The following is a 26,018-nucleotide window of genomic DNA, read 5'->3' as shown; positions in this document are numbered from 1 at the left end:
GGCCCCTTCTTGGGTTTCACCGAAGGTACCAGGGAAAGGGCAGAAAGGAGGTTCCCCCAGAGGAAGCAGAGGCCAACACTTCTCGCTCTGCCAGGAATCTGGGCTTGGGGTCCCAAGGGAGGGAGGGGGCCTGGAGGTAGGTTTAACAGCCGCTTTGCAGGAGAGACGGAACTGCACAAAGTGGGCACTCGGAGAGCGGCAACCATCACTGCTATACTAGTGCGTGACATGCGCAGGGATGGGTTGTCCAGTGGTCCCCAAGGACGTGTACACACACCCCAAGGATACTGACCTTCCTATTTAGGCTGGCAGTCAAGGAAAGACACCTTTGTCGAGGGATTTCTCTGCTCCAGGTGCCAGGCACTGTGCCGCCTGCTTCAAAAGTGTTGTCTCTTTCAGTCCTCCCCAACACTCCATCCTGATTCCACTAACCCCACCTCCACTCCCCTGCTCCCACCCCCAGCCCTCCAGGCCCTTCTTGAGGCTTATCCTGAGCGCTGCAGCCCACCTCTACCCCACCTCCTGTGAGCACTGATAAGCATGCATTTGTCAGGGAGCAAAGGCCCCCAGTTAGCGTGGGTTGGTGTCGGTTGGTCGCGTATTTTTGTCTGCCTCTTCATGTAGACTGTAAACTCAAGGGCAAGTTCCATGTCTCGCTTTTGCCAATCAAAGCACACACCTTTATTGATGATACATACAAATGGTAGGTTTGGGTGGGTAAGGTTAAGTCAGTACAGCACACAAAAGGGGGGTGTACGTTTTTGATGAATAGGTTCACCATCCATCAGCTCGCAAAGAAGAAGCAGTAAATGAGAAAGAATTCAACCTAGGCGGCAGCAAAAGCATTTTCAGCACAAGCTCCGATATGTGTCTGGTCTCCACAAAATGGTCCCGCTTAGACAGGGAGACCACCACGGGCAGGGCATCCCTCATGATGCTATAATAGGATGTTCTGTATCCACAGCTGGCAGCTGGAATGATCCCTTTACCACAGGAAGAAGGCCACAAGGGAGTGACTGACAATGCACATTGCCTGCAGACTGCAAAACCAAGAAGTTACTCCAAGCCCTGTGGGAACCCCTGCCTGGCCAATAGGAATGTGGTCCTCGATTTAACGAGTGTAACTTTCACCCCGTGATGTGGTGATGGGCTAAGACTGGATCTTCAACAGCAACCACTGCAGATTCTTTGAGTGAGAACACATGTGTGTGTTCACCAGAAGGGTTTTGGGCAGATTCAGTTCCATTCTGTTCGAGATGGCCATTTAAGAGGCCAGGGTGTCCAGGAGAACCTGTCTGTTTCCGTTCCTCATAAAGAGGGACATGAATGAGAGCAGCATTTGGGCACCCAGCAATTCCCCTGCCAAGACTGGCTTTTCAGACAAACCCATCAACAGTTTCAAAACCTGAAGCTCAGCACATCCACTTCCCTCTGCTATCAAAGGAAACTTCAAGTCTGAAACGGACTTGGCAAGCATGTTATTAATAACTGTCATGCTTATTAACAAATTTAATCCGGCCTGCTGCAGAAACGAGTTGCAGCAATGTGACACAGTCTCCCGACACACTTCATTGATGTACATCTTAATCTGGCCCTGATTTTCAATACTTGCATTCAAGTTATCCGGAGCACATAAAGCTTTCTCCTTAATAGCGGGGTCAGGAGTGGGGATCGTGTTTCCAACAATGGAGAGGCTGGCCAAATGACTATTGATATTGTGGATAGATGAAAAACCAGCATCCTTGGGCTGAGCAAACCACATTTTGCCCTGAATGAAAGGACACTTGGAGAGGTCAGGAACACAACTGAAATTTGTAATATCTTAAGCATCACGCAAAAAAAATGTGATCATTTTAATTGGGGAAAGAGTGATTCTTCCCTATTGGGACATTGTCCTCTTTGGGAAGCCCTGTTTTATGTTTTGTTTTGTTTTATTTTTTTTTGTTTTGAAATAAAGACATTCTCAGACAAAAAATATATACCAGTTGCAAATTCAAGTATGCCTGGCTGGCTCTGTCAGTGGAGCATGCAAGTCAGATATATATATATAAGATATAGAGATAGATAGAGATATAGATATATAGTTAGATATAGGTATAGATACAGATACAGATATAGATATAGATATAGATATGAGCAAATTCATACTAGAAGAAATCCTAAATGTTGTTCTTCAAGCATAATGAAAATTTATCTTTTTACAAAGCAGGAAGAAAAGAACTACAAAGGAAAATGTAAATATATGAGTCTTGACTATATGAAATAATTGTAAGAATTCTTAAAATATTGAAATATAAACAGAAATAGGTTGGAAGCATATAGAAACTTTGAATGCATGACAACAATACCATATACTTTGAGATGAGGGTAAGTGGAGTTGGCATTTTAAGTCCTGTGAGTTGTCTGAGAAAAGGGAGAAAAGGATTGATTCATAGAAAACTTTGAAAAATCAAGAATGCATGTTGTAATGTATAGGGTAATCACTAAACAATAGTGAATTAGTACAACTATCAAGCTAGTAAAGAGGAATAATAAAAAATTGAATAAATCCTAAAGAAGATAAGAAAAAAATTGGGACATAGAGTAGGCAGGTCAAATAGAAATCACTGAATAAGATAAGAGATTATACTCTAAATGTATCAGAAATTACATTAAGTTAAAACAGAATAAATGCTTCAGTTCAAACATAAATATTAAAATATTGGATACAAATAACAAAACACAACTATATGCTGTTCAGAAAGGATACATCTAAAACTCAAACATACAGAAAGTTTGAAAGTGTAAAAATGTAAAATATATACCATGAAAGCATTAACTAAACAAAAATTGATAAAGATATACTAACATCAGGGGCACCTGGGTGGATCAGTCAGTTAAACGTCCAACTCTTGATTTCGGCTCAGGTCATCTTATCGTTGGTGGGATCAAGCCCCGCATCAGGCTCTGTACTGACAGCATGAAACCTGCTTAGAATTCTCTCTACCCCTCCCTCTCTTTGCCCCTCCCTCCACTCGTGCTCACTCACTCTCTCTGTCTCAAAATAAATAAACTAAAAAAATACTAATATCAAATAAAATGGGCACTATCTCAAAAAGCATTACTAGAGATAAAGAGGGATACTCCATGAGGGAAAATGTATAATTCACCAGAAAGATGTAACAATTCTAAATTTGTATGCATCTAATAACATAGTTTCAAAATATATAAAACAGAAATGGACAGAACTACAAGAAATAATAGAGATCCCCAATCACAGTGGGAGATTTTAACATATCTCTTTTTATAGCTGACAGGATGAGCAAATAAAAATAGCAGAGACATAAAAAATTTGAACATGACTGGCAAAATTGACCCAATTAATTCAAACCTTGGTTGGTATAAAGCTATACTCAACAATTACAACTATATGTTTATATATTATTTTTAAAAACATACAGAATATGTATAGGAGTACCTGGGTGTCTCAGTTGGTTAAGCGTCCAACTTCGACTCAGATCATGATATCATGGCTCATTGGTTTGAGCCCCATATAGAAGTCTGTGCTGACTGCTCAGAGCCTGGAGCCTGCTTCAGATTCTATGTCTCCCTCTCTGCACTTTCCCCGTTCTCTCTCTCTCTCTCTCTCTCTCTCTCTCTCATAAATAAACTAAAAATCATACAGAATGTGTATAAAAATTGATCATATCCTAGGCCATACATCAAGTTCTAACATTTCACAAAGATTAAAGTCATACAGAGTATGTTTTCTAACCATGGTGCAATTAACTAAAAATCAATAATAACAATGTAATAACTAAAATCCACGTATTTTTTGGAATTAGGCAATACACTTCTAATAACATAAGGGTCAAAGAAGAAATTACATCTAAAATTAGAAAGCATTTTGCATGGGATGGTAATGAAAATATTATGTTCAAAGTTTTGAAAGATGCTCTGCTTCTGTCTATAATGGCCTACTAATAGAAGACTAATCCCCCCCATTTAGAAGGAAAAGAAAACCTGAAAAATTCATTGTTATTATATTTAAATAGATTAAATTACCTAAAGACATCAGAAAGCTTCCAAAGCAGCCAGGATTGAGGTACCAAAATCCTGGAAAGAAGGGAAATTTAATGAGGTGAACTGACATTTGGCACCAATTTTCCCCTTGAGGCATTGACCAGTCCATTATCAGCATTGGTGAAGAGGCTGAAAAAGAAGCTGGGAAGATACAGAAACCTGAATAGAGCTTTTAGTAATTATGCAGAGTTAAGGAGTCAAAATCCAGAGCACAAAGCCAACTAGACAGCCAGGGTTTGATGGGCTAATATCCTGGAGAAAAGGAAATTACAAAGAAATGAAATGGGTAATCTGAGTTAATTTTCTCCTTGATGCATTCACCAATTCTTAATAGGTATAGAACTCGAAGCGAAGAAGCCAAGTAGAAATAGGTAATTAAGAGTTTTGGAAGATAAACAGAGCTATTGGCAACTTCAAAGTGCAAGAAAGATGAAAAATTGGAGTTTGGGGACTTCCAAGATTGGGGGAACTGATAAATTCCCCAGGCTGTCAGTTAGAAGCCCTGAAGAATTACACACTGGCAGTAAGGGTGACCTAGAAATAGAATAAGTCTGACAAAGATTGAAATCCAACCTCAAAATAGTTTAATTCTTGATTTACTTAAGCTAATTTACTCCTTTGTATACTGCTTTCCCAAAGCAAAAGAAAATCCTCTACAAATTAAGAAAATTTCATCTAAATTTTCTAGAATTTTTCTTTCATAATGTTTAACATTCAAACGAAAGCACACGAGAAAAATGACAAATAGAAATTATTTTTAAAAGGAGAAGCCAGAGGGATCCTGGGAAGATGGCGGTGTAGGAGGACAGATAGGTATTGAGAAGGATAGGTATTATCTCTGATTTGAATGTCTTGTAGAATTCCCCAGGGAAGCCATCTGGTCCTGGACGCTTATTTGTTGGGAGATTTTTGATAACTGATTCAATTTCTTCACTGGTTATGCGTCTGTTCAAGTTTTCTATTTCTTCATGTTTGAGATTTGGAAGTGGGTGCGTGCCTAAGAATTTGTGCATTTCTTCCAGGTTGTCCAGTTTGTTGGCATATAATTTTTCATAGTATTCCCTGGTAATTGCTTGATTTCTGATGGATTGGTTGCAATAATTCCATTTTCATTCATGATTTTATCTATTTGGGTCATCTCCCTTTTCTTTTTGAGAAGCCTGAATAGATGTTTATCAATTTTGTTTCTTTTTTCAAAAAACCAACTCTTGGTTTCGTTGATCTGCTCTACAGTTTTTTTAGATTCTGTATTGTTTATTTCTGCTCTGATCTTAATTATTTCTCTTCTTCTACTGGGTTTGGGGTGTCTTTGCTGTACTGCTTCTAGTTCCTTTAGGTGTGCTGTTAGATTTTGTATTCGGGATTTTTCTTGTTTCCTGAAATAGGCCTGGATTGCAATGTATTTTCCTCTCAGGACTGCCTTCGCTGCATCCCAAAGCATTTGCATTGTTGTCTTTTCATTTTCATTTGTTTCTATATATTTTTTTAAATTTCTTCTCTAATTGCCTGGTTGACCCATTCATTATTTAGCAGGGTGTTCTTTAAGCTCCATGCTTTTGGAGGTTTTCCAGACTTTTTCCTGTGGTTGATTTCAAGTTTCATAGCATTGTGGTCTGAAAGTGTGCATGGTATGATCTCAATTCTTGTATACTTATGAAGGGCTGTTTTGTGACCCAGTATGTGATCTATCTTGGAGAATGTTCCATGTGCACTTGAGAAGAAAGTATATTCTGTTGCTTTGGGATGCAGAGTTCTAAATATATCTGTCACGTCCATCTGATCCAATATATCATTCAGGGCCCTTGTTTATTTTTTGATCCTGCGCCTAGATGATCTATCCATTGTTGTAAGTGGAGTATTAAAGTCCCCTGCAATTATCACATTCTTATCAATAAGGTTGCTTATGTTTGTGAGTAATTGTTTTATATATTTGGGGGCTCCCTTATTCGGCCCATAGATATTTATAGTTGTTAGCTCTTCCTGATGGACAGACCCTGTAATTATTATATAATGCCCTTCTTCATCTCTTGTTACAGCTTTTAATTTAAAGTCTAGTTTGTCTGATATACGTATGGCTACTCCAGCTTTCTGTTGACTTCCAGTAGCATGATAAATAGTTCTCCATCCCCTCACTTTCAATCTGAAAGTGTCCTCAGGTCTAAAATGAGTCTCTTGTAGACAGAAAATAGATAGGTCTTGTTTTTTTTTTTTTATCCTTTCTGATACCCTATGTCTTTTGGTTGGAGGATTTAGTCCATTTACATTCAGTTTATTACAGAAAGATATGGTTTTAGAGTCATTGTTATGTCTGTAGGTTTCATGCTTGTAATGATGTCTCTGGTACTTTGTGGACCTTGCAACATTTCACTCACACAATCCCCCTTAGGATATCTTGTAGGGCTGGTTTAGTGGTGATGAATTCCTTCAGTTTTTGATTGTTTGGGAAGACCTTTATCTCTCCTTCTATTCTGAATGGCAGACTTGCTGGATAAAGGATTCTAGGCTGCATGTTTTTTCTGTTTATCACTTTGAAGATTTCCTGCCATTCCTTTCTGGCCTGCCAAGTTTCAGTAGATAGATTCGTCACAAGTCTTATTGGTCTCCCTTTATATGTTAGAGCACATTTATCCCTAGCTGCTTTCATAATTTTCTCTTTATCCTTGTATTTTGCCAGTTTCACTATGATATGTCGTGCAGAAGATCGATTCAAGTTATGTCTGAAGGGAGTTCTCTGCGCCTCTTGGATTTCAATGCCTTTTTCCTTCCCCAGATCAGGGAAGTTCTCAGTTATGATTTGCTCAAGTACACCTTCAGCCCCTTTCTCTCTCTCTTCCTCCTCTGGAATCCCTATTTTACAGGTATTATTACATTTCATTGCATCACTTAGTCCTCTAATTCTCCCCTCATAGTCCTGGATTTTTTTATCTCTCTTTTTCTCATCTTCCTCTTTTTCCATAATTTTCTCTTCTAATTCACCTATTCTCTCCTCTACCTCTTCAGTCCGAGCTGTGGTCGCCTCCATTTTATTTTGCACCTTATTTATAGAATTTTTTAGCTCCTCCTGACTGTTTCTTAGTCCCTTGATCTCTGTAGCAATAGATTCTCTGCTGTCCTCTATACTTTTTTCAAGCCCAGCAATTAATTTTATGACTATTATTTTAAATTCATGTTCTGTTATATTGCTTAAACCGTTTTTGATCAGTTTGTTAGCTGTCATTACTTCCTGGAGTTTCTTTTGAGGAGAATTCTTCCATTTCATCATTTTGGATAGTCCCTGGAGTGGCGCGGAACTGCAGGGCTCTTCCCCTGTGCTCTCTGGAGTAACTTATGTTGGTGGGTGGGGCCACAGTCAGACCTGATGTCTGCCCCCAGCCCACCGCTGGGGCCACAGTCAGACTGGTGTGTACCTTATCTTCCCCTCTCCCAGGGGCAGGACTCACTGTGGAGTGGTGTGGCCCCTGTCTGGGCTACTTGAACACTGCCAGGCTTGTGGTGCTGCTTCTATGGGATCTGGCATATTAGCCAGGGTAGATCTGCAAGGTGCACAGGGGCGGGAGAGGCAGGTTCAGCTCGCTTTGCCTTCAGTGGTCCCCTGGGGGAGGGGCCCTGGGACACCAAGAGGGAGGCAGACCCGTTGGAGAGATGGATCCATAGAAGCTCAGTGTTGGGTGTTTGTATGGTGCAAGCAAGTTCCGTGATGGGAACTGGTTCCCTTTGGGATTTCAGATGGGGGATGGGCAAGGCAGATGGCGCTGGCCAGCACCTTTGTTCCCCACCAAGATGATCTCTGTCCTCCAGGGCTCAACAACTCTCCCTCCCATTGTCCTCTAGCCCTTCCACTCTCCGAGCAGAGCTGTTGACATAACATGCCAGATGTTAAGTCCTGCTGGCTGTCAGAATACACTCCGTCCGGCCCCTCTGCTTTTGCAAGTCAGACTCAGGGGCTCTGCCTTGCCTGGCAGGCTGCCCCTGCACCGCCCTGGCTCCCTCCCACCAGTCCATGTAGCTCACACCGCCTCTCTGCCCTTCCTACCCTCTTGCATGGGCCTCTTGTCTATGCTTGGCTCTGGAGAGTCTGTTCTGCTAGGCTTCTGGTGGTTTTCTGGATTATTTAGGCAGATGTGGGTGGAATCTAAGTGATCAGCAGGATGCGGTGAGCCCAGTGTCCTCCTACACCACCATCTTCAAGAGACTCCTAAAAATTTTTTTTAAATAGTATTAAAAGAATGTTTCAATACATTTAAAAAGACATAGAGTATGTTGTCTGACTACAGTGATATTAAACTAGAAATCAATAAGTAAAAGACAACCAGAAAACTCTCAAATACTTGGAAATTAAGTAAATACTTATAAATAACATAGATTAAAGAAAAAATATGAATGTAAATTTAAACATATTTTGAACTAAATGGTAATGAAAATGCAAATTATCAAAATTTTGTGGAATGCAACTAAAGCAGTGTGTAGAAAGAAATTTATAGATAGAATCATAGTTTTTATACTGCATGTTTGTAAAGGAGAAAGGCTAGAAATCAATGATCTTAGAAAAAGAACAATGAATTAAACTCAAATGAAGATGAAGAAACTAAATAGTAAAGATGAGAGCAAAAATTAATAGAAAACAAGCATATGAGAGAGAAAATATTACATAGAACCAACTTTTTGCTTCTCTCTCATCTGCTTGTTTTCTATTAATTTTTGCTCTCATCTTTATTACTTTCTTCATTTTCATATTGAGTGTTTAATTTTTGTGAGTTCTGTAGCAATGCCTACTTTTTCATGCCTCATATTGGTTTTCCTGATAGAAAATATCAGGAATAAGAAGCAAAATAACAGGAAAATCAACATCAGGCATGAAAAAGTAGGCATTGCTACAGAACCCACAAACATTAAACATTCAATATAAGGATAAACAGATACAAGCAAAGATGAAAATTTGATTAGTGCTGTACTTAATTTTCTAAATTGAATAGGTAAAAAAAAAAAAACAATTTCCCACAAAAAGACACTTCAGCTACAGGTGGCTTCACCAGTAAATTTATCCAAATATTTAAAGAAGAAATCAAATTAATTTTATAGAATTTTTTTGCAAAGAGAAAAAGAGGAATAATCAAGATTCTCCACAGAACAAAACCAATAAGTGATAGATATAGATATATAGATATGGATATATATGCAGATGAAATAGAGATAGATACACAAAGAAAAAGAGAAAGATTTTATTTAAAGGAATTGGCTCTGGCAATTGTGGAAGGTGTCAAATCTAAAATCTATAGTGTGGGCCAGAAAGCTAGAGATTCAGGAAAGAGGTGATGTCCCAGCTTGAGTCTGAAGACAACCTGGGGGGGCCTGGGTGGCTCGGTTGGTTGAGCGTCCAATTCTTGATTTTGGCTTGTGTCATGATGCCGGGGTCACGGGATAGAGCCCTGTCTTGAGCTCGCACTGAGCATGGAGCCTACTTAAGATTCTCTCTCCTCTGCCCTTACCCTGCTTGCACTCTATCTCTCTAAAGTAAAAAAAAAAAAAAAAAAAATCTGAAAACAGAATTCCCTCCTCTTCAAATGACCTCAGTTGTTTTCTCTTAAGGCCTGCAGCTCATTGGATTAGGCCCACTCACATGATGGATAATGATCTGCTTTGCTCAAACTCTACTGATTTAAATGATATCTGAAAAATAACTTCACAGCAACATCCAGACTTGTGTTTGGCCAAACGTCTGGGTACTATGGCTTAGCCAAGTTGACACATAAAATTATTTATCACACTACCCACTCTGTGTTATGATCCAAGAATAAATATGATACGAAACCTGAAAAAAATATTACAAAAAATTAAATTAAAGGTTAATCCCTCTTATGAAAATAGATACAAAAATTTCAAACCAAGTAAAAGCAAACCAAATTGAGTGATATACAAAATAGATAATACATAATAATCAAGTTGGGTTTCATCTAAAAACACAAGGTTAAATTAACATTTAAAAATCAATCAACATAATTTGCCACATTATTATAATTAGAGGGAAAAACTTATATAAATGTCTCAATGGATGCAGAAAAGGCATTTGATAAAATTCAACCCCCATTCATGATTTAAAACTTTTAGGAAACCAGGAATAAAGGGGAACTTCTATAATTTGATAATCACCATCTGCAACAAACATAATAGTTAATATTGAAATATTGAGAGCTTTCCACTTGAGATCAGTTAACAAGAAAAAGATGGCCACTATTACCACTTTTATTCATCACCATACTGGGGAGAGTACAATAAGAGAAGAAAAAAATAAATAAAAGGAACAATAGCTGGAAAAAAATAATCATAACTCACATACAAAATGATTGCATATGTAGAAAACCCAAAAGAATCTATAAATAAACTGTAAAAATTAATAAATGATTTCCACAAGTCCACTCAATACAATGTCAGTATATTTTTAGAAATCAGCTCTATTCCCATATACCAGCAGCGAACAAGTAGGATATGAAAACTTAAAAACATCTGGGGTACCTGGGTGACTTGGTTGAGCGTCCGACTCTTGATTTCAGCTCAGGTCATGATCCCGGGGTTGTGGGACTGAGCCCTGCATTGGGCTCCGTGCTGAGCATGCAGCCTGCTTGAAATTCTCTTGCACACTCTCTCTCTCTAAAACACAATAATAATAATAAATTAATAAATAAAAATAAAAATGAAGCCATCTAAAATAGCATTGAGATACCATCATATCCTAGGAGTCGTTCTAACAAAATGTGTACAAATCTGAACTAATATGAGTGTAAATTGGCATTTTTTAAAAAAATATGGAGATGCAAAGCACCAAGAATAACCAAGAGAATTCTGAAAAAGAACAATAAAGAGGAGTCATACTACCAAGTATTAAGATGCACTATAAAGCTACAGTAATTATGACAGGATTCAAACACATTGATGCAAGGATAAACAAATAGACTAATGGACAGAGGTGCCTGGGTGGCTCAGTCAGCCAAGTGTCTGACTCTTGATTTCAGCACAGGTCATGATCTCACTGTTTGTGAGTTCGAGCCCCACGTGGGGCTCTGCACTGACACTAAAGAGCCTGCTTGGATTATCTCTCCTTCTTTCTCTGCCCCTCCCCCACTCTCTCTATATATCTCTCTATCTCTCTCAAAAATAAATAAATAAGGATTAAACAAAAATAGACTAATGGACAGAATCAAAAGTACAAGGACAGACCCATACATATATGGCAACAAGTTGTCACAAATATGACACTGTAGTGTATGTAGTAGAGAAAGGACAGTCTTCTGAAGAAATGGTGCTGAGTCTATTGGATATCTTTTTATAGGGAAAAAATATAATCTTGACACTTACTTCATGTCACATACAAAAATAAATTCCAGGTGAATTGTAGATCTAAATGAGATAAGGCAAAACAGTAAACCTGCTAGAAGATAATGTAGATAATCTCATGACTTTATGGTAAGGGAGAATTTGTTTGAGAAGAATAAAATAAATGCATGAAAATATTGATAATTTTCTTCTTTATGAAGACACTGCTTTGTAAGTGAAAAACAAGCCACACAATCTTTTTTTTTTAATTTTTTTTAACGTTTTTATTTATTTTTGAGAGAGAGAGAGACAGAGCATGAATGGGAGGGGCAGAGAGAGAGGGAGACACAGAATCTGAAACAGGCTCCAGGCTCTGAGCCGTCAGCACAGAGCCCGACGCGGGGCTCGAACTCACAGACCATGAGATCGTGACCTGAGCTGAAGTCGGACGCTTAACCGACTGAGCCACCCAGGCACCCCAGCCACACAATCTTAATAACAATATTTGACATATGGATGGACCTAGAGGGTATTATGCTAAGTGAAATAAGTCAGATAAAAAAGACAAATACCATATGATTTCACTTATATGTGTAATCTAAAAAGACAAAACAAAGCAAAACAAATAAACGAACAAAAAAGCAGAAACCACAAAGAGAACAAACTGGTGGTTGCCAGAGGGAAGGGGTGGGGGATGAGCAAAATGGGTAAGAAGGAGTGGGAGATACAAGCTTCCAGTTATGAAAGTCATAGGAATGAAAGGTACAGCATAGGGAGTATAGTCAATGGCATTGTTTGGTGACAGATGGTAACTACACTTGTGGTGAGCATAACATAATGTATAGGCTTATTGAATCACTATGTTGTACAACTGAAACTAATGTAACTATGTGTGTCAATCATACTTCAACTTAAAAATACTTGGTGATGGGGGCGCCTGGGTGGCGCAGTCGGTTGAGCGTCTGACTTCAGCCAGGTCACGATCTCGCGGTCCGTGAGTTCGAGCCCCGCATCGGGCTCTGGGCTGATGGCTCAGAGCCTGGAGCCTGTTTCCGATTCTGTGTCTCCCTCTCTCTCTGCCCCTTCCCCGTTCATGCTCTGCCTCTCTCTGTCCCAAAAATAAATAAACGTTGAAAAAAAAATTAAAAAAAAAATACTTGGTGATGTAAAAATAAATAAAACGATGGATTAATCACACCAGTGATGTGTATGTGAAAATTCTAAATATAATAATTATAAATGCAACCCAGAAGTATGGCAAAGAAATAATACACTATAACAAATCAATCAATTGCTGCAATAAGAACTCAAAAAATTATCTCAGTCCCAATGTCCCTCTTACACTTATTTCATTTTATCCTTATATTATTTCTCCATTTTTTCTAAAAACTTTTAAAATTTTCAAAAGTTCAAAAGTGCATTTTACCCACTTTGTCAAACAGGATGTCACTCTCCTTTGCAAGTGCTAGCAAAAATGTCTTCATTAGTACTGCTCACGTCTTCAAGACCTAATAGCATGTTTTGTGTTCCTAAAACATCAATGTCCTATACTTGGTTGCAAGGCAAGATGACAATGTGTAATAACTTGGACAACAGAATTAGGCAGCAGATTTGAAAATGCTTAAATGCACTGATTAATTCATTCGTGGTCATATATCCTGAGATAGGAGGCATTATGAGTACTTCACTTGCTGACTCAGAATTTTTGGTCCAGACCCCCTTCTACCAATTGTAGAATTTTCATAGCCCAAATTATAGTGTATCTTATCCCCATGGTGCTTTAGCATCCTTCATAATGGACTCATAACACAATTACTAGTATCACATTTCCCAATTCAATGTATGTACCATCAAAGTTCCACTTGGCCCAACTGCATCCCCTCTCCATTACTGGGCCCTGCCTTACTTCAAATCCAGAGGAAATACAGCAATTATCCTTTCTGCCACTGCCAATGCCACTGTGGTTCAAACCACAGCTTGAGGAACGAGTTAATGTAGTGTCACATAGCAGGAAAGGACTATTGCTGCTGCAAACTAACCAAACTACACACATGGAAACACAGTAGAGTTAATGCTCCAAAGGGTGAACTTTGACAAATGGAGACTAGCTAAGATCCCTTGATAATGGCTTTTCTAAGAATGATGATGACCATTTTCAATGCTACCTTTCCATATTCATTTTGTATAACATCCCAAGCTAAAGTTTATTTCTGGTTTCTCTGAGCTGTGGCTCTTCCTTGCCCTTAAACCAGAACTATCTTGCTGCCATCATAAGGTGTAGAAAACTAGGATAATGGTCCCTGGTCAGCTCTGCCCTGAAGTGTGATATTAAGCAAGATAATAGACATTTATTTTTTGAAATGGTATACTTCCATGCTTGACCCTGTCCATTCAGTCCCCCTCAGGCCTTTTGTTAAGGGTTTGGACAATGTGTGTGTTTGGGGATAGGCCTAGGGGGAAGGAGAAGGGTGGTGGGGAGAGCAGGAAGCTTTATTGGGTGGTAACTATCCTTACAGATCCATTCAGTCCACCATTGAGATTGGGTTTAGTGTAACTCTCTGGCACTGTTGACCATTTATAATAATACAGGATCTTTGATTAGGCATAGAACCCCCTGTTTATTAAGCATTTCTAAGTTTGCAGAAGGTATAACATATTACCAAGTGGGGTAGCATTTCTTTTTGAAAATAAAAGAATGATGAGTTATGTTACTATAAGAAAAAAAATTACAAAGTAGACCAGATTCTTAGTGTTTGCTGCTCAGAACATTCACTCCCTAAGGTCAATCTACATCAGAAATCAAATTATCATCAGATGATTAGTGCTCAGGGAATCAGGACAAGCTGACTTAGCTAGATGTTGGTGCTGTCAAAGTAGGTATATCTAATTCATTTAGTGTTGCTCATGTGTTTCCCCCTATATAGGTGATCAAATCCTTCAAATTTTCCCTTTATGGATTCTAGAGATTTGATCACACTGAGGAAGGTTCTTCCTACCTCTAGGTTATAAAAATAGGCTCTTGTTCCCATCAAACTTTTTATAAACACAATTCAATGCTTTCCTTTTTAATTTTTCTGTTATATACAGTTTTGTGTATTGTGAAGTAGGTGTCTATTATCAACACTTACCTTTTTCTGACAGCATACTTTGTGGAAGGTTTTTGGTTACCTCCAAAACGTTAATTTTCTCCATAAGTAGAAACATTATTTTTTATGCTTGCTACTTTTGAGGGATGATGCACTGAGCTACTACAGTAATATCTTATATTACAGAAGTCATTTTCTTAAAAATAGAATTAATAGTTTGAGTAGTTCCTTAGTTCAAGACTAGAAAACAGGGCCTGGGGCAAAAGTTGACCTTGAGATGTATAATACAAGGGAAAAAGTGTGAGGGGAAAAGGGAAGTGAGACAAGGAAAGAGGGAAGGCAAATATAAGGAGGTAAGTTACTCATCTGGACAGAACTTTCCAACAAAAACACAGCTGATTACTTACATCACATGACGTCTTCAGTAAGGGCACATAAAATTATTGCATCTATGACAGTCTAAGTGGAAGGGATAGAAAAGAATTTACCTGTTAGCTCTCTTTAGTAGTCTCCATTGGTCAAAGTCCACCCCACAGGGTGAACTTAGCAGAGAAAATAACCAAACAGAAGCATAAGCACACAGTTTGCCTGACCATATCAATTTGCTAAACCTACACTTGGGATGTTTATTGAGACAAGACAAGTAAACTATGAATTTTAAAAAAGAAAGCCACTTTCCTGAGCCTTGAAATATTGTGCTTTAGGTGACAATTTATAAGAGAAGTATACTTCACTTTTGTAAAATTACCTTTGGACACATTTTACTGGGATAGACCCACTTAAATTCCTGAAATTGTTAGATGATAACAAAACCAAAATATCCTCCAAGTTCCTAATTTCCTCAGTTTCCCAGGAGCTGCCATCATCTCTAAAGACAGGACACTGCCTCCTCCATGCCCCCATGATCTGCCACTATCACGGCCACAATCCTAGAACTATACCCTTCCCAAAAAGATTGAGAGTGGCAACCTCCAGTGTGAAAGCATCAGGACACTGGCATGTGGCTTGGCTGGCCATGTGGCCTGCCTGGACCAGGCTGTCACACATCTGTCTCACACAGCACTTCCCAAAGTCTGGGCAATTTGGTTCCAAATAATACCAGGTGTGGGACATCAAAAGTACATGCCATGCACATAGGGCTGTGCCACGCTAAGACTAGTTCCTCCTCAGTCTCTGTTCAACAAGAGTTCCAGAAAATTTTTGGCATCCACTCACACCCTAGGTCGCCACATTACCACAGCAATGACAATTCTGTATTAAATGCCCACTGTTGAGTGACCTGGTGTCATGGAAATTAAATGGTCACAGAAGCACAAAGAGACTATGCAGCCAGTTATCTTCCAGAAGGAGGAAATAAAGATATAAGTGGGAGGGAAGGAGAGGGGGAAAGAATGAGAGGGAAGGAGGAGAAATCTGCCAGAGCAGATGGATGCTAGTCAGGCCTGTGCCCCTGCCACATGGTGGCTTTTTATTACTTAACCTCATTTTCACCCACATTTCAAATGAGGTTAAGTAAAAAAAAAATCACTCAGCACCCCAAATTCAACATGGCTTGATGTGAATTTTTTTTAGATGTTCAAGCTACACATCTGGGTCAGAAAACAAGTGTGTTCTCATTGCCTCTGTTTTCTCAAGTATCTCCAATGAATTTTTTTAGGAGAAAATTAGAAAGATTTTAAATCAGGCTCTGAAAGTTTATTTACAGTGTACCTAATTTTATAAAAGTCACTCAGTACCCCAACTTGAACAAATCAATACAAAAGTCATTATTATTTGCTCAATAGTCAAACTGCTCATCCTACCTGACACATAAGAGCACCAAGATAAATATTTTCTCTTTTTAATCTGAACCTCAACTATTGGCAATTCCTAAGACTTTACTCTTTCTTCTACACTTTACTGTGTGGTTATCTATAAAGTTATGGACTCGACATAAAGAATATCATCTCCATTTCTGTCTTCATCAAGGGGAGTTTTGTATAAAATATCTATGGAGGCATTATACAGACATTTGGTTCCAAAGAAAGCGATTTTAAAACAACCAATTGCTGGGGCACCTGGGTGGCTCAGGTGGTTGAGTGTCCAACTTCGGCTCAGGTCATGATCTCGCAGTTTGTGGGTTCAAGCCCTTCATCAGCCTCTGTGCTGACAACTCAGAGCTTGGAGCCTGCTTCAGATTCTGTCTCTCTCTCTCTCTCTCTCTCTCTGCCCTCCCCCGCTCTTCCTCTGTCTCTGTCTCTGTCTCTCTCTCAAAAATAAATAAACATTAAAAAAATTAAAACAACCAATTGCTCAAGTTTGGAAGGCCACTGACTCTACCTCTTACTGATGAAGTGATCTTGGGAAACTTACCTATATCCTCCAAGTGTCATTTCTTCTGCAATAAAAATATAATAATGTTTACTTGACAGGATTGTTGAGGAGATTAAGTGGAGGGGGTAGGAACTCTATAAATGCCAATCAGTGTCTGACAAATATTAGGTACTACCAACTTTTTTTTTCTTTAATATACATCTTGTAGATAAATGCGTTGCTTATCAAATTTGAGTAATATTATTCTTAAAAAGAAAGAAAACTCAAGGGCTTCTAGTTTTGTCTGAAATTATTATTGTAATCAGGAGAAAAGCAAACAAATTTATTCAGCATAAGTTCTACATGACATAGGAACCCTCATAAAAAAATGAAGATCCAAACAAGTGGCAAAATCCAAGTGTTTATATGGTAGGTTGAAGGAAAAGATGCAATTGTGTAAAAGTAGCTAAAATATGGGGAGATTAAAGGAAGATAAAATTTATTTTAGCAAGATCTTTTTGTACAGAAATATCTCAACCTTAACTCCCTCTCTGGTGATAAGAATGTGTCTGTCTTTCCTCCTGGTTTAGGGAATACAATTTTCACATAAGATTTTTCTTTTGGTTTTTGTTTTCTTTTGTTTTAACTTGTTTTATTTTTTACTTTTTTAAATTTATATCCAAATTAGTTAGCATATAGTGCAACAATGATTTCAGGAGTAGATTCCTTAGTGCCTCTTACCCATTTAGCCCACCCCCCCACCCACAACCCCTCCCGTAACCTCCAGTTTGTTCTCCATATTTATGATGTCTCTTCTGTTTTGTCCCCCTCCCTGTTTTTATATTATTTCTGTTTCCCTTCCCTTACTCATATGAGGACTTTAAGAGACAAAACAGATTACTTAAGGTTTTTATCTCCTGCCTTCCTGTGCCTATTTTTTCAAATGTTTTTAGCTCAAAATAATCCTTATGCCAAAGTGGCATATTCTACCAACCCTAACTCTTACATAAAGTTCAAAACAAAAAAAAAAACTTCACAAAATAAAAATAAACCAAGCCACAAAATTAAGAAAATTTAAATTAACATTACTGAGATTGATAATGTTGCTTTGTTGGCTCCAAATCACAATCTGTAATATGAATACGGTAGTCGTACAACCATTCCCTTGATGTTGACACCTGTGTAAGCACCAATTAAATTGAGATATAGGTCATTTCCAACTGTCCAGAAGGTTCCCTCATGCCCTTCCCAATCATTCCCCAAAGTAACCACTGGTCTTATTCCTATCACCATAGATTAGTTTTGCTTATTCTTGAATTTCATATAATGGAATCACATGATAAATGTTCTTTTGAATCTGGCTTATTCAACATTATATTTGTGTGAGTCATCCATATTGCCACATATAGCAGCATGCGTTCTTCCTTCTTGCTGTGTAGCATGTAAATATAGCACACTTTATTTATCTATTATACCGTTGATGGTCATTTGTTTTCTGTTTGAGGCTATTGTGAATAAAGATGATATGAACGGTCTAAATAAATAAATAAATAAATAAATAAATAAATAAAAACATTCCTTCAGTAAGGGGAATCTGATGACTCCCCCTCAACCCTCTGCCAGTTTCCTAACTCAAACTACTGCAAAACCTCTATCAGTACAAAATGATGTACTTATTATGGAGCAAATACATCCTTTATGTATTAAATACATTTTTACATTTTTCTCATTGACTAGAATTTCATTGATCTAAGATGCCTTTGATTATTAGATGCATCATTATTTTATGTACCACTACAAAAGGAAAAAAATACTTCTAATTAAAGTATGGCACAATGCTAAGATGCCATCAACTGTAAGATGCATCATAACTTTGGAGATCCCAAACTATGGGGGAAAGAAGTTATCTTATTTATGATCAGTGAATACAGTAGTGCTACTTTGTGCTATGACAATATTTAACAGAACACAAAAGTTGTCTCCCAAGTCACCAGTCATTCTCAAAACATCCCCATTTTTATCCTATCCTTCAAGCTCAGCTTACTTAAGTGCCTCCCTTCTCTATAAAATTTTCCCTGAGCACTGCTGCCTACAGAAGTTTTTGCACTGATGGGAGGGGTGTGGCCATGATCAGAGGTTCGTGGTTTTGTTAGGATAATTTTGTCTCGATACATTTTGCCTTTCTAAATCATAAACTCAAGGGACAAAATACTTTTTTCTGGTTAAAACACACAACTTTATTGATGAAACACAAGTCTAAGATTAACCAATGTAAACCAATACAAAAGTGTAGCTTATTTATAATTAGTTTGCTGTCAAATTAGGTAAAGGAAAGAGCAAAAAATACCTCAGTCTAGGTAGCAAGATGGAATCAATAAGTGTTTTCTTTATACAAGCTCTAGTATTCATTTGGCATCCTTAAAATGGTACAGCCTAAAACCAACCACCACAACCATCATCACTCTTGATGATCCTTCATATTCATTATTCCAAAATGGCAGCTGAAAGGATCTCTTTGCCATGTAAGCACAATGGCAAACAAAGAATTTACAAAATGCATTGTTCCCAAGTGCAAACTAAACAATTATCTCGATATTGTTCGGGACATACACCCAATTAAAGTTTGGTCAATACTTTTAGGACTTTTACTTTCACTACCAGATCATTGTGATTTGCTAATGCCTTGATTTTCTTAATACACACTCCAGATTCTTTGAATAAGAAAAAAAGTGAACTTCTGCTGAATTCTTTCTTAGATGATGCAAGTCCTTCACTTTTTATGTTGTCATTTATATTTTCAAATAGAGTAAGGATATTAAGAAGAATCTCTCTGTCCCACTCTTTATTAAAGAGGGAAATCAATTCTGATGGTACTTTACAACTGACCAGCTCTCTTGTCATGGCTGGATTCTCAGTAAAGTTTATAATTAGTTTCATAATCTGAATCTTGGTGAAGTAATTTCCCAGGAATAACAATGCAAAAAAGTCTGGAAAAGAATAGGAAAGCAAATGTTGGTAATGATTAGTCACAGTCATGTTAGTTAACAGTCTTAGTCCGGCCATCTGCACAGCTGAGTCCAAGCGGCAGATCATGGTATCATCACACACTTGACTGATATAGGTCTTAATCTTTCCCTGATTTTCAGCATTCACACTCAAGTTATTAAGGGCATTGTAAGCTTTTTCCCTAATAATAAGATCTTTGGTTTTTATCAGTTTTGCAATAATTGGAAGACCACCCAATTCACGAATGGCATTTTGGTTAAAAGAATATGCTGCATTGTTACCCAGAGTGACCAAGGCTATTTCTTGAATAAAAGGATCATTTGATCTTTCCAGGATGTTAAGAACCTTTTGAAGGTCAGGAGCACCCAGAATATCATCAATTTTATAGGGAAAGTTGAACTTGCCCCTACGAACAGGCCATGCTGTAGCTGGAGTCCTGGTGCTCTTACCTCGGGTTCTTCCCTTGGTTTTTCCACTTGCCCTACTCCCAGCCCTAGCGCCACTCCTGGTGGGGTGACAGCCTCCACCCCTGCCCCCTGGGCAGGGTAAACTGGGTGCAAGGGTCCTGTTCCCAGAGATGGTACTCAACCTGGCTCCCCTGCCCGCCTTTGCACTTGCCTGTTCCTTCAGGGTGCTGAAAAGGGCTTTGGCCTTGGCCTCTAGGCCTCCTCCACTCTGGGGTCCCAAGTGGACCTCTGCCTTTACATCTGAACCACTCTCAAGTACCATGCCCACCTCAGCCTTCACCTTTGAATCACCCTGAAGTCTAGCTTCAGACCCCATCCCAGCATTAGCTTTAGCTCCCTTCCCATTCTCAATCCTAGTCTCTACAATATCACTAGATTCCTCCTCATCATCTTCATCATCGTCGTCCCAGATTTTCTCATTCTCATCTCTTCCCCAGGTCAGTCTATATACACAGTAGCAGGCGCCAGCCCCAATCACCACACCAGCGGCCACGCAGCCAGCTTCCCGAGTACGGCCCATGCTGGGGACAATGTCTGAGCCGAATTCTTAACCGGGGCAGAATGAGATTGCTCTGGCCCGGAGGGGTGCTCCTATGTTGGGGACAGAGTTTTCAGCAGGCCCTGCTGCAGCTACAGGTACAGCGGAACCTAGGAATGAAAGAAAGATTTAAGGCGTCAGTCTCCCTTTTTGTGCCTTTGCATGCAGACAGACTGAACTACAGACCCACAAATGTAGAGAACATGACAGGGAATCAGGGCTGGATCATTGATTCCTCTCCTCTATTGGGGAGGTAATTTTGAAAAATTTCCCCATGTCCAGATTCTCCAACCTCATGTTCAACCATCCCACCCCAGTATGTTAAATTTAAGGTACCTAATCATTTCCCTACCTCCCTTACCCTAGATGTCCTGGGGGTAGTGGCGCCCCCACATACACCCATACAGATTCAGGCACTTTCTTCCTTCTCTTCCTTGCCTGGAAGTCCACTGGGTCCTGCAAAGCTGCATACAAATGGGTGGGGAGGAGGATGCTGAATGATCAAGGGACAGAAGGACCTCATCCTGGATAGATACACATCCCTTTCCTGCATCTCTGGCCCTCGCTCTGTGTACCCCAACATCACCCTCCCCTCCTCACAGAGCTGTGGCTTTGAAAATTATTATCTCCCTTCCCCATCTTCTTCATCTCTTTCAAGTCTCCACCGTATCCTCACCCAACCCAGGTCAGTTGTTTCCTTCAAAAGTGATGCCACAGCCCTTTCCCTGTAACAAATCAGATGGTGGTGGAGAGATTGTCTGGAAGACGGACAGACATAAAATGCACAAAGTTTTGGAGCTCACCCTTCCCTCCACCACCTCCAGCATCACGGAGGTTCCAGGACACTCCTCCCTTCACCCATTACACCAACTTCCACTGCTCTGGAGCAATTTCCTTCCTCTCTCATCTCAGTTTCTGTCTCCCCCATTAAACCTAAGGACTGAGAACTCTGGGACGTAGTGCTTGCAGGAAGGAGACAAACCCAGGATACAGTACTCCAAACAGCAATTTGAAGCAAGATCTCCCCACCCCCGTTTCAGGATTCCCGTGCCCCGCCCCCCAGCCACTTCCTTCTTTGTCTAATACCTGCAGAGCACTTTGTTTTCAACGCTCCAAAATGGTATAAAGAGGAGGAAAGGAGGGGGGGGGTGCAGAGGAGGTTCATGAGGCCACTGGGGTTTGCAGTCTCCACTTTTCTCCACCCCAGGAGTCCCAAATATTGCCACCACCCTCACTTTGGCCTACTTTTTCTGGACAATTGTCGTCTTCTTCCTGCTTCTACGGTTGAATTGGCCCTAAAGTGTGTCCATAGACACACATGCCACACGGCAGAGGCAAACGGCTTGCGGACAGAACAGCACTTCGGAAGGTCTCAATACCAGCTTTTCCAAATTCAGGACTCTGGTTGTCAAACGGATTTCATGTTTTGGTCTCTAATCCTTACCCCTACTTCTCAGGACTCCGCTGACATCAGCCCTCTTCAAGCCCAGCGTCCACTCACCCATTCCTGCCGCACCCACCCTCAGAGGTCGGCCATTTTCCCAGCAAAAACCACACCCCTTTCGAACAAGTAGAAAAGGAGGAGGCCGACGAGGGAGTATGGAAAAGTAGAAAAGCAAAAGAGCCTCCTCCCCGATGCATTCCAACCCCCAATGACAGCCATTTTCCCTGTAGGCGCCGTCACATCCTTCTTCCTACATAAAATAACAGGAAGGTAGCTGGAGTCAGAAATGGGCCCAAGTTAAGGCAAGGACCTCAACCATCCCCCACCCTTCCAGGGGCCGCGAGGCGATCCCACCTTTACACCGACCTCCAGGGATTCGGAGCAGATTCTTTACTCTTTTCCTCTGGGTGGTATACAGCGCCCTACTGAAAGACATGGGGAATGACAGATGCACAGCCCCCAAGATTCTGGCTTGGTAGATGGATGCACACAGGACTAGAATCTTAATATCTGCCCTTCCCGATTCAAGGCCCTGGCTGCCAAAGTTTTCGAATTTCCTCCCTCTTGGTCCGGGATGTCCCCAGGAATCCGGCCCCCAAGTCCACCATTTTTGTTCTTGGAAGGGCCAGGGATAGTGGAAGGGTGTTGAGAAAGTCCGCTTTGTCTCCACCCTCCGCTACCCACACCGTAGGGATTCCCCACCCCCGCCCCCAGGCTGCTCCCATCCACACACAGACCTGCTGGGATCCGGGCGGTTACTTCCTCCTCCTTCCCTGGCCACTGGCCCGCCCGCCCTTAGGGCAATAGGGAGCTGGTAGCCGGACAAAACCAGGACCAGGATTAGAAGGACGTGGGCAAACGTCGGCTGCTGCTCACGTGAGGGCCACGTCACCCGCGAGTGCAGGACCCCAGTTACCTCTCCCATCCCATCGGCAGTGCGTCAGGAACCCGCCCACCCCTTTCCTTCCCCGCTACATCAGGTCCTGCCACTCATTTTCTTCTGCCAATCCAGGAGACTGAGGAGAGCTGCTCCTTGTGGCTGGAATTTGCCTTTCTCTGGTGAACAGGGAGAAACTGCATCTGTTCCCCTGTCCATTGGTCTTTTTTTCCCCTCTTTGAGGAATAGTTCTTTTTCTTTCTCTACTCCCTCTCCAATTGCTTCTCCCATTCTCTCACCTTCCCCCACCTCCAGTCATTAAGGGCCAGCATTTTCCCTGCACCCCTATATGAAATGGAAGGAAAGATTTCAGAAAAGAACATACATTGTGGGAATATTTTACTTTCTTAAACTTTCCTGTCCATTATTTAAAATCAGTGATGCATTACTCTTATATTGAGAAAATAAAATGATGCTATTTTTTTAATTTTTTTTAATTTTTTTAAGGTTTTATTTATTTTTGAGAGAGAGAGAGAGAGACAGCACGAGCAGGGAAGGGGCAGAGAGAGACGGAGACACAGAATCCGAAGCAGGCTCCAGGCTCTGAGCTGTCAGCACAGAACCCGACCTGGGGCTTGAACTCACGAACGGTGATATCATGACCTGAGCCAAAGTCAGACGCTTAACCAACTGAGCCACCCAGGCACCCCCAAAATGATGCTATTTTTATTGGAGTGGAGAAAAATGTAAGAGGTAGGGAAAACCCAAAAGGCCTCATTAATTACATTATATTTATTTATAAGAAAAAGGTTTCTACCGGTTATAGCCAAATAGCAGCTTTCAAACCATACTAACTGGGTTTAAAATTGGAAACAAATTTTTCATACAATCTGAATTATTCCACAAAGAGATCTAATCTTTAGTGGTCTAACTTTGGCCACTTAATGTGAATGATCTACTTTTTCCACTTTTGGATCACCTTACAATTTGGTTTAAAAAAGCAACACAATCCTGTCTTGTTTCATTAAAGAAAGACATGTATTTAACGTCCTAAAGTCTTGGCTGACTGCTATGTCAACCTCTTATGATACAATGGCTGTTCTGAACACCAGCCCCTGGATTAGATTCCAGTCCACTGAGGTAGAGGCACCCGAGGGTGTGAGGAGTATAGAAATGGTCTGATCCTCTCAGCTTTGTCAAAGAAGGAGGGATGAAGGTGCTGCCCTCTCACCTCTCCAGTGTTCCAAAACCTCTCATCTTTACAGTTAGGCACTGATTCTGTTGGTCACTCCAGCTCAGAGCCTGGAGCCTCCTTTGAATTCTGTGTCTCCCTCTCTCTCTGCCCCTTCCCTGCTCATGCTGTCTCTCTCTCTCATTCTCTCTCTCAAAAATAAATAAAACCTTAAAAAAATTTTTAAATTAAAAAAAATAGCATTTTATTTTCTCAATATAAGAGTTATGCATCACTGATTTTAAAGAATGGACAGAAAAGCTTAAGAAAGTACACATGGACAGGTGACCAAGATGGTAAATGTCACCTTTACTCAGGTGACCAACTTGAGTAACCACCTTTGGCTTCTTCCTTTTTTCCCCTCCTCCCCCAAATCCTCACAGATGTAACTCAAGGATACACAGAAGGGACTGCTATTCCCACATACCCTTGCAGCTGCAGGTTTCCATGAAGAAGAAGTGATTGCTGGCTGGGGAAAGCACCCAGGTCTGCCTGCTCTGCCCTCATCCATGGTTCCTTAGTTAAAATTGCTCCTAACACTGCTGCTCCCACCTGGCTTGAGAGGTGGAGCCAGCTGGGCCTCTTGCCTCTGGCCTCCTTGCTGCAGGCACCCAGGGAGAACCAAGATCTTCTACAGGGTCACTGCCTGTAGCCCACACCCATTTTAGTCCTCCCTCAGCCAAATGTATGCTGAGGTCCAAGGGAGTCTCCTCACTGACCATACTGATTAGAGTAGGCATTCTTAACTGGCTGCCTCTGTGCTGTACCTGAAATTGTATCAAAGTTATGCATATACATATGTTCATTTTAGTGGCTAAAGGAGTCATAACTTTCAGCAGATTCTCACAGGCATCTATGACTTTAAAAAACAATAGGGCACCTGAGTGGCTCAGTGAGCTCAGGTCATGATCTAGTGGTTCGTGAGTTCAAGCCCCACATGGGGCTCTGCACTATTGGTGTAGAGCCTACTTGGGATTCTCTCTCTCTCTCTTTCTCTCTCTCTCTCCTCTCTCTCTCTCTGCCTTTCCACAGCTTGTGCTCTCTCTCTCTCCTCTCAAATAAATAAACTTTTAAAAAAAAGTAAAAAAGCCTAAGTACTTACCTAGGAAAAAAGATATATCCCTTGAACAGAAATCAATCTCTTCCTCTCTCTCTCTTCCTGTCTCACTCTCATTACATACACTTATTTTTTTTAATGTGCAAACAATGCAGAAATGTATAAAGTAGAATGTGAAAGTGCCCTGAAATTCATGTTCCACCACCAACCACTTTTAACAATTTCCACCTTTATTCATGCAAATACAAAAAATATATGTATGCCTTTGTCAAGTTCCAAGTTGAAAAACATACACAAAACGAAATGGTTGACATTTAGTGACATAAAGTGCAATGAATTCTCCACTTTAATTTGAGAACCAACATCTTTAAAAATTGATTTTTGTCCATGTTTACTTTTATGATCTTCAACAAATTTTATGTTTCTTTAGGTAGGTCATACTCATTACTTGCTAAGTTTATTCCTGGGTATTTTATTGTTTTTGTTGTTTTGAAGAATAAATTTCCTTTATTATTATATTTTCTAGCAGGTTATTGAATACCTAAGGAAACAATAATTATTATTTTTAATGACCTTTCATAATGTTTCTGATAGTTTTTCAATTGTTATATTTGTTTTTTCTAGGTATGCATACATAATCATCTGCAAAT

General features: G+C 40.1%; 2 protein-coding genes across 13 annotated transcripts; both read right to left on the bottom strand.

Moving 5' to 3' along the window:
- Positions 1–653: 653 nt before the first annotated feature.
- LOC101091926 (protein ARMCX6-like) lies at positions 654–12,854 on the bottom strand. Its single transcript, XM_023248968.2, has 2 exons — positions 12,797–12,854; positions 654–1,821 (listed from the first exon to the last, which is right to left on the bottom strand). The coding sequence occupies exons 1-2, from the start codon at positions 12,852–12,854 to the stop codon at positions 1,265–1,267; spliced, it is 615 nt and encodes a 204-aa protein (XP_023104736.2). The 3' UTR covers positions 654–1,264.
- A 6,106-nt stretch (positions 12,855–18,960) lies between these two features.
- Positions 18,961–23,154, bottom strand: ARMCX1 (armadillo repeat containing X-linked 1). 12 transcript variants are annotated; one of them, XM_011291835.4, is made up of 4 exons: positions 22,941–23,154; positions 22,558–22,628; positions 21,121–21,223; positions 18,961–20,869 (listed from the first exon to the last, which is right to left on the bottom strand). In XM_011291835.4, the coding sequence occupies exon 4, from the start codon at positions 20,739–20,741 to the stop codon at positions 19,365–19,367; it is 1,377 nt and encodes a 458-aa protein (XP_011290137.1). In that variant the 5' UTR covers positions 20,742–20,869; positions 21,121–21,223; positions 22,558–22,628; positions 22,941–23,154; the 3' UTR covers positions 18,961–19,364. The 12 variants fall into 12 exon arrangements, with proteins under 12 accessions (XP_011290137.1, XP_011290139.1, XP_011290138.1 ...); XM_011291837.4 differs by having other exon boundaries at positions 22,570–22,628; XM_011291836.4 differs by having other exon boundaries at positions 22,558–22,625.
- Between the last annotated feature and the right edge of the window lie 2,864 nt (positions 23,155–26,018).

The sequence above is a fragment of the Felis catus genome, chromosome X (genome assembly GCF_018350175.1).
Source record: "Felis catus isolate Fca126 chromosome X, F.catus_Fca126_mat1.0, whole genome shotgun sequence".
In the NCBI taxonomy this organism is placed as follows: domain Eukaryota; kingdom Metazoa; phylum Chordata; class Mammalia; order Carnivora; family Felidae; genus Felis; species Felis catus.
The sequence above is the reverse complement of the archived record's forward strand: the minus strand, read 5'-3'. Positions and strand labels throughout refer to the sequence as shown.

Excerpts from the sequence above, each read along its gene's own strand:
- ARMCX1 (XM_011291835.4), bottom strand. The coding sequence starts at position 20,741 with ATGGGCCGTACTCGGGAAGCTGGCTGCGTGGCCGCTGGTGTGGTGATT.
- LOC101091926 (XM_023248968.2), bottom strand. The coding sequence starts at position 12,854 with ATGAAGACATTTTTGCTAGCACTTGCAAAGGAGAGTGACATCCTGTTT. Across the intron at positions 1,822-12,796 it reads CATCCTGTTTGACAAAGTGG|ATATTACAAATTTCAGTTGT; the intron begins GTAAAATGCACT and ends GTGATGCTTAAG.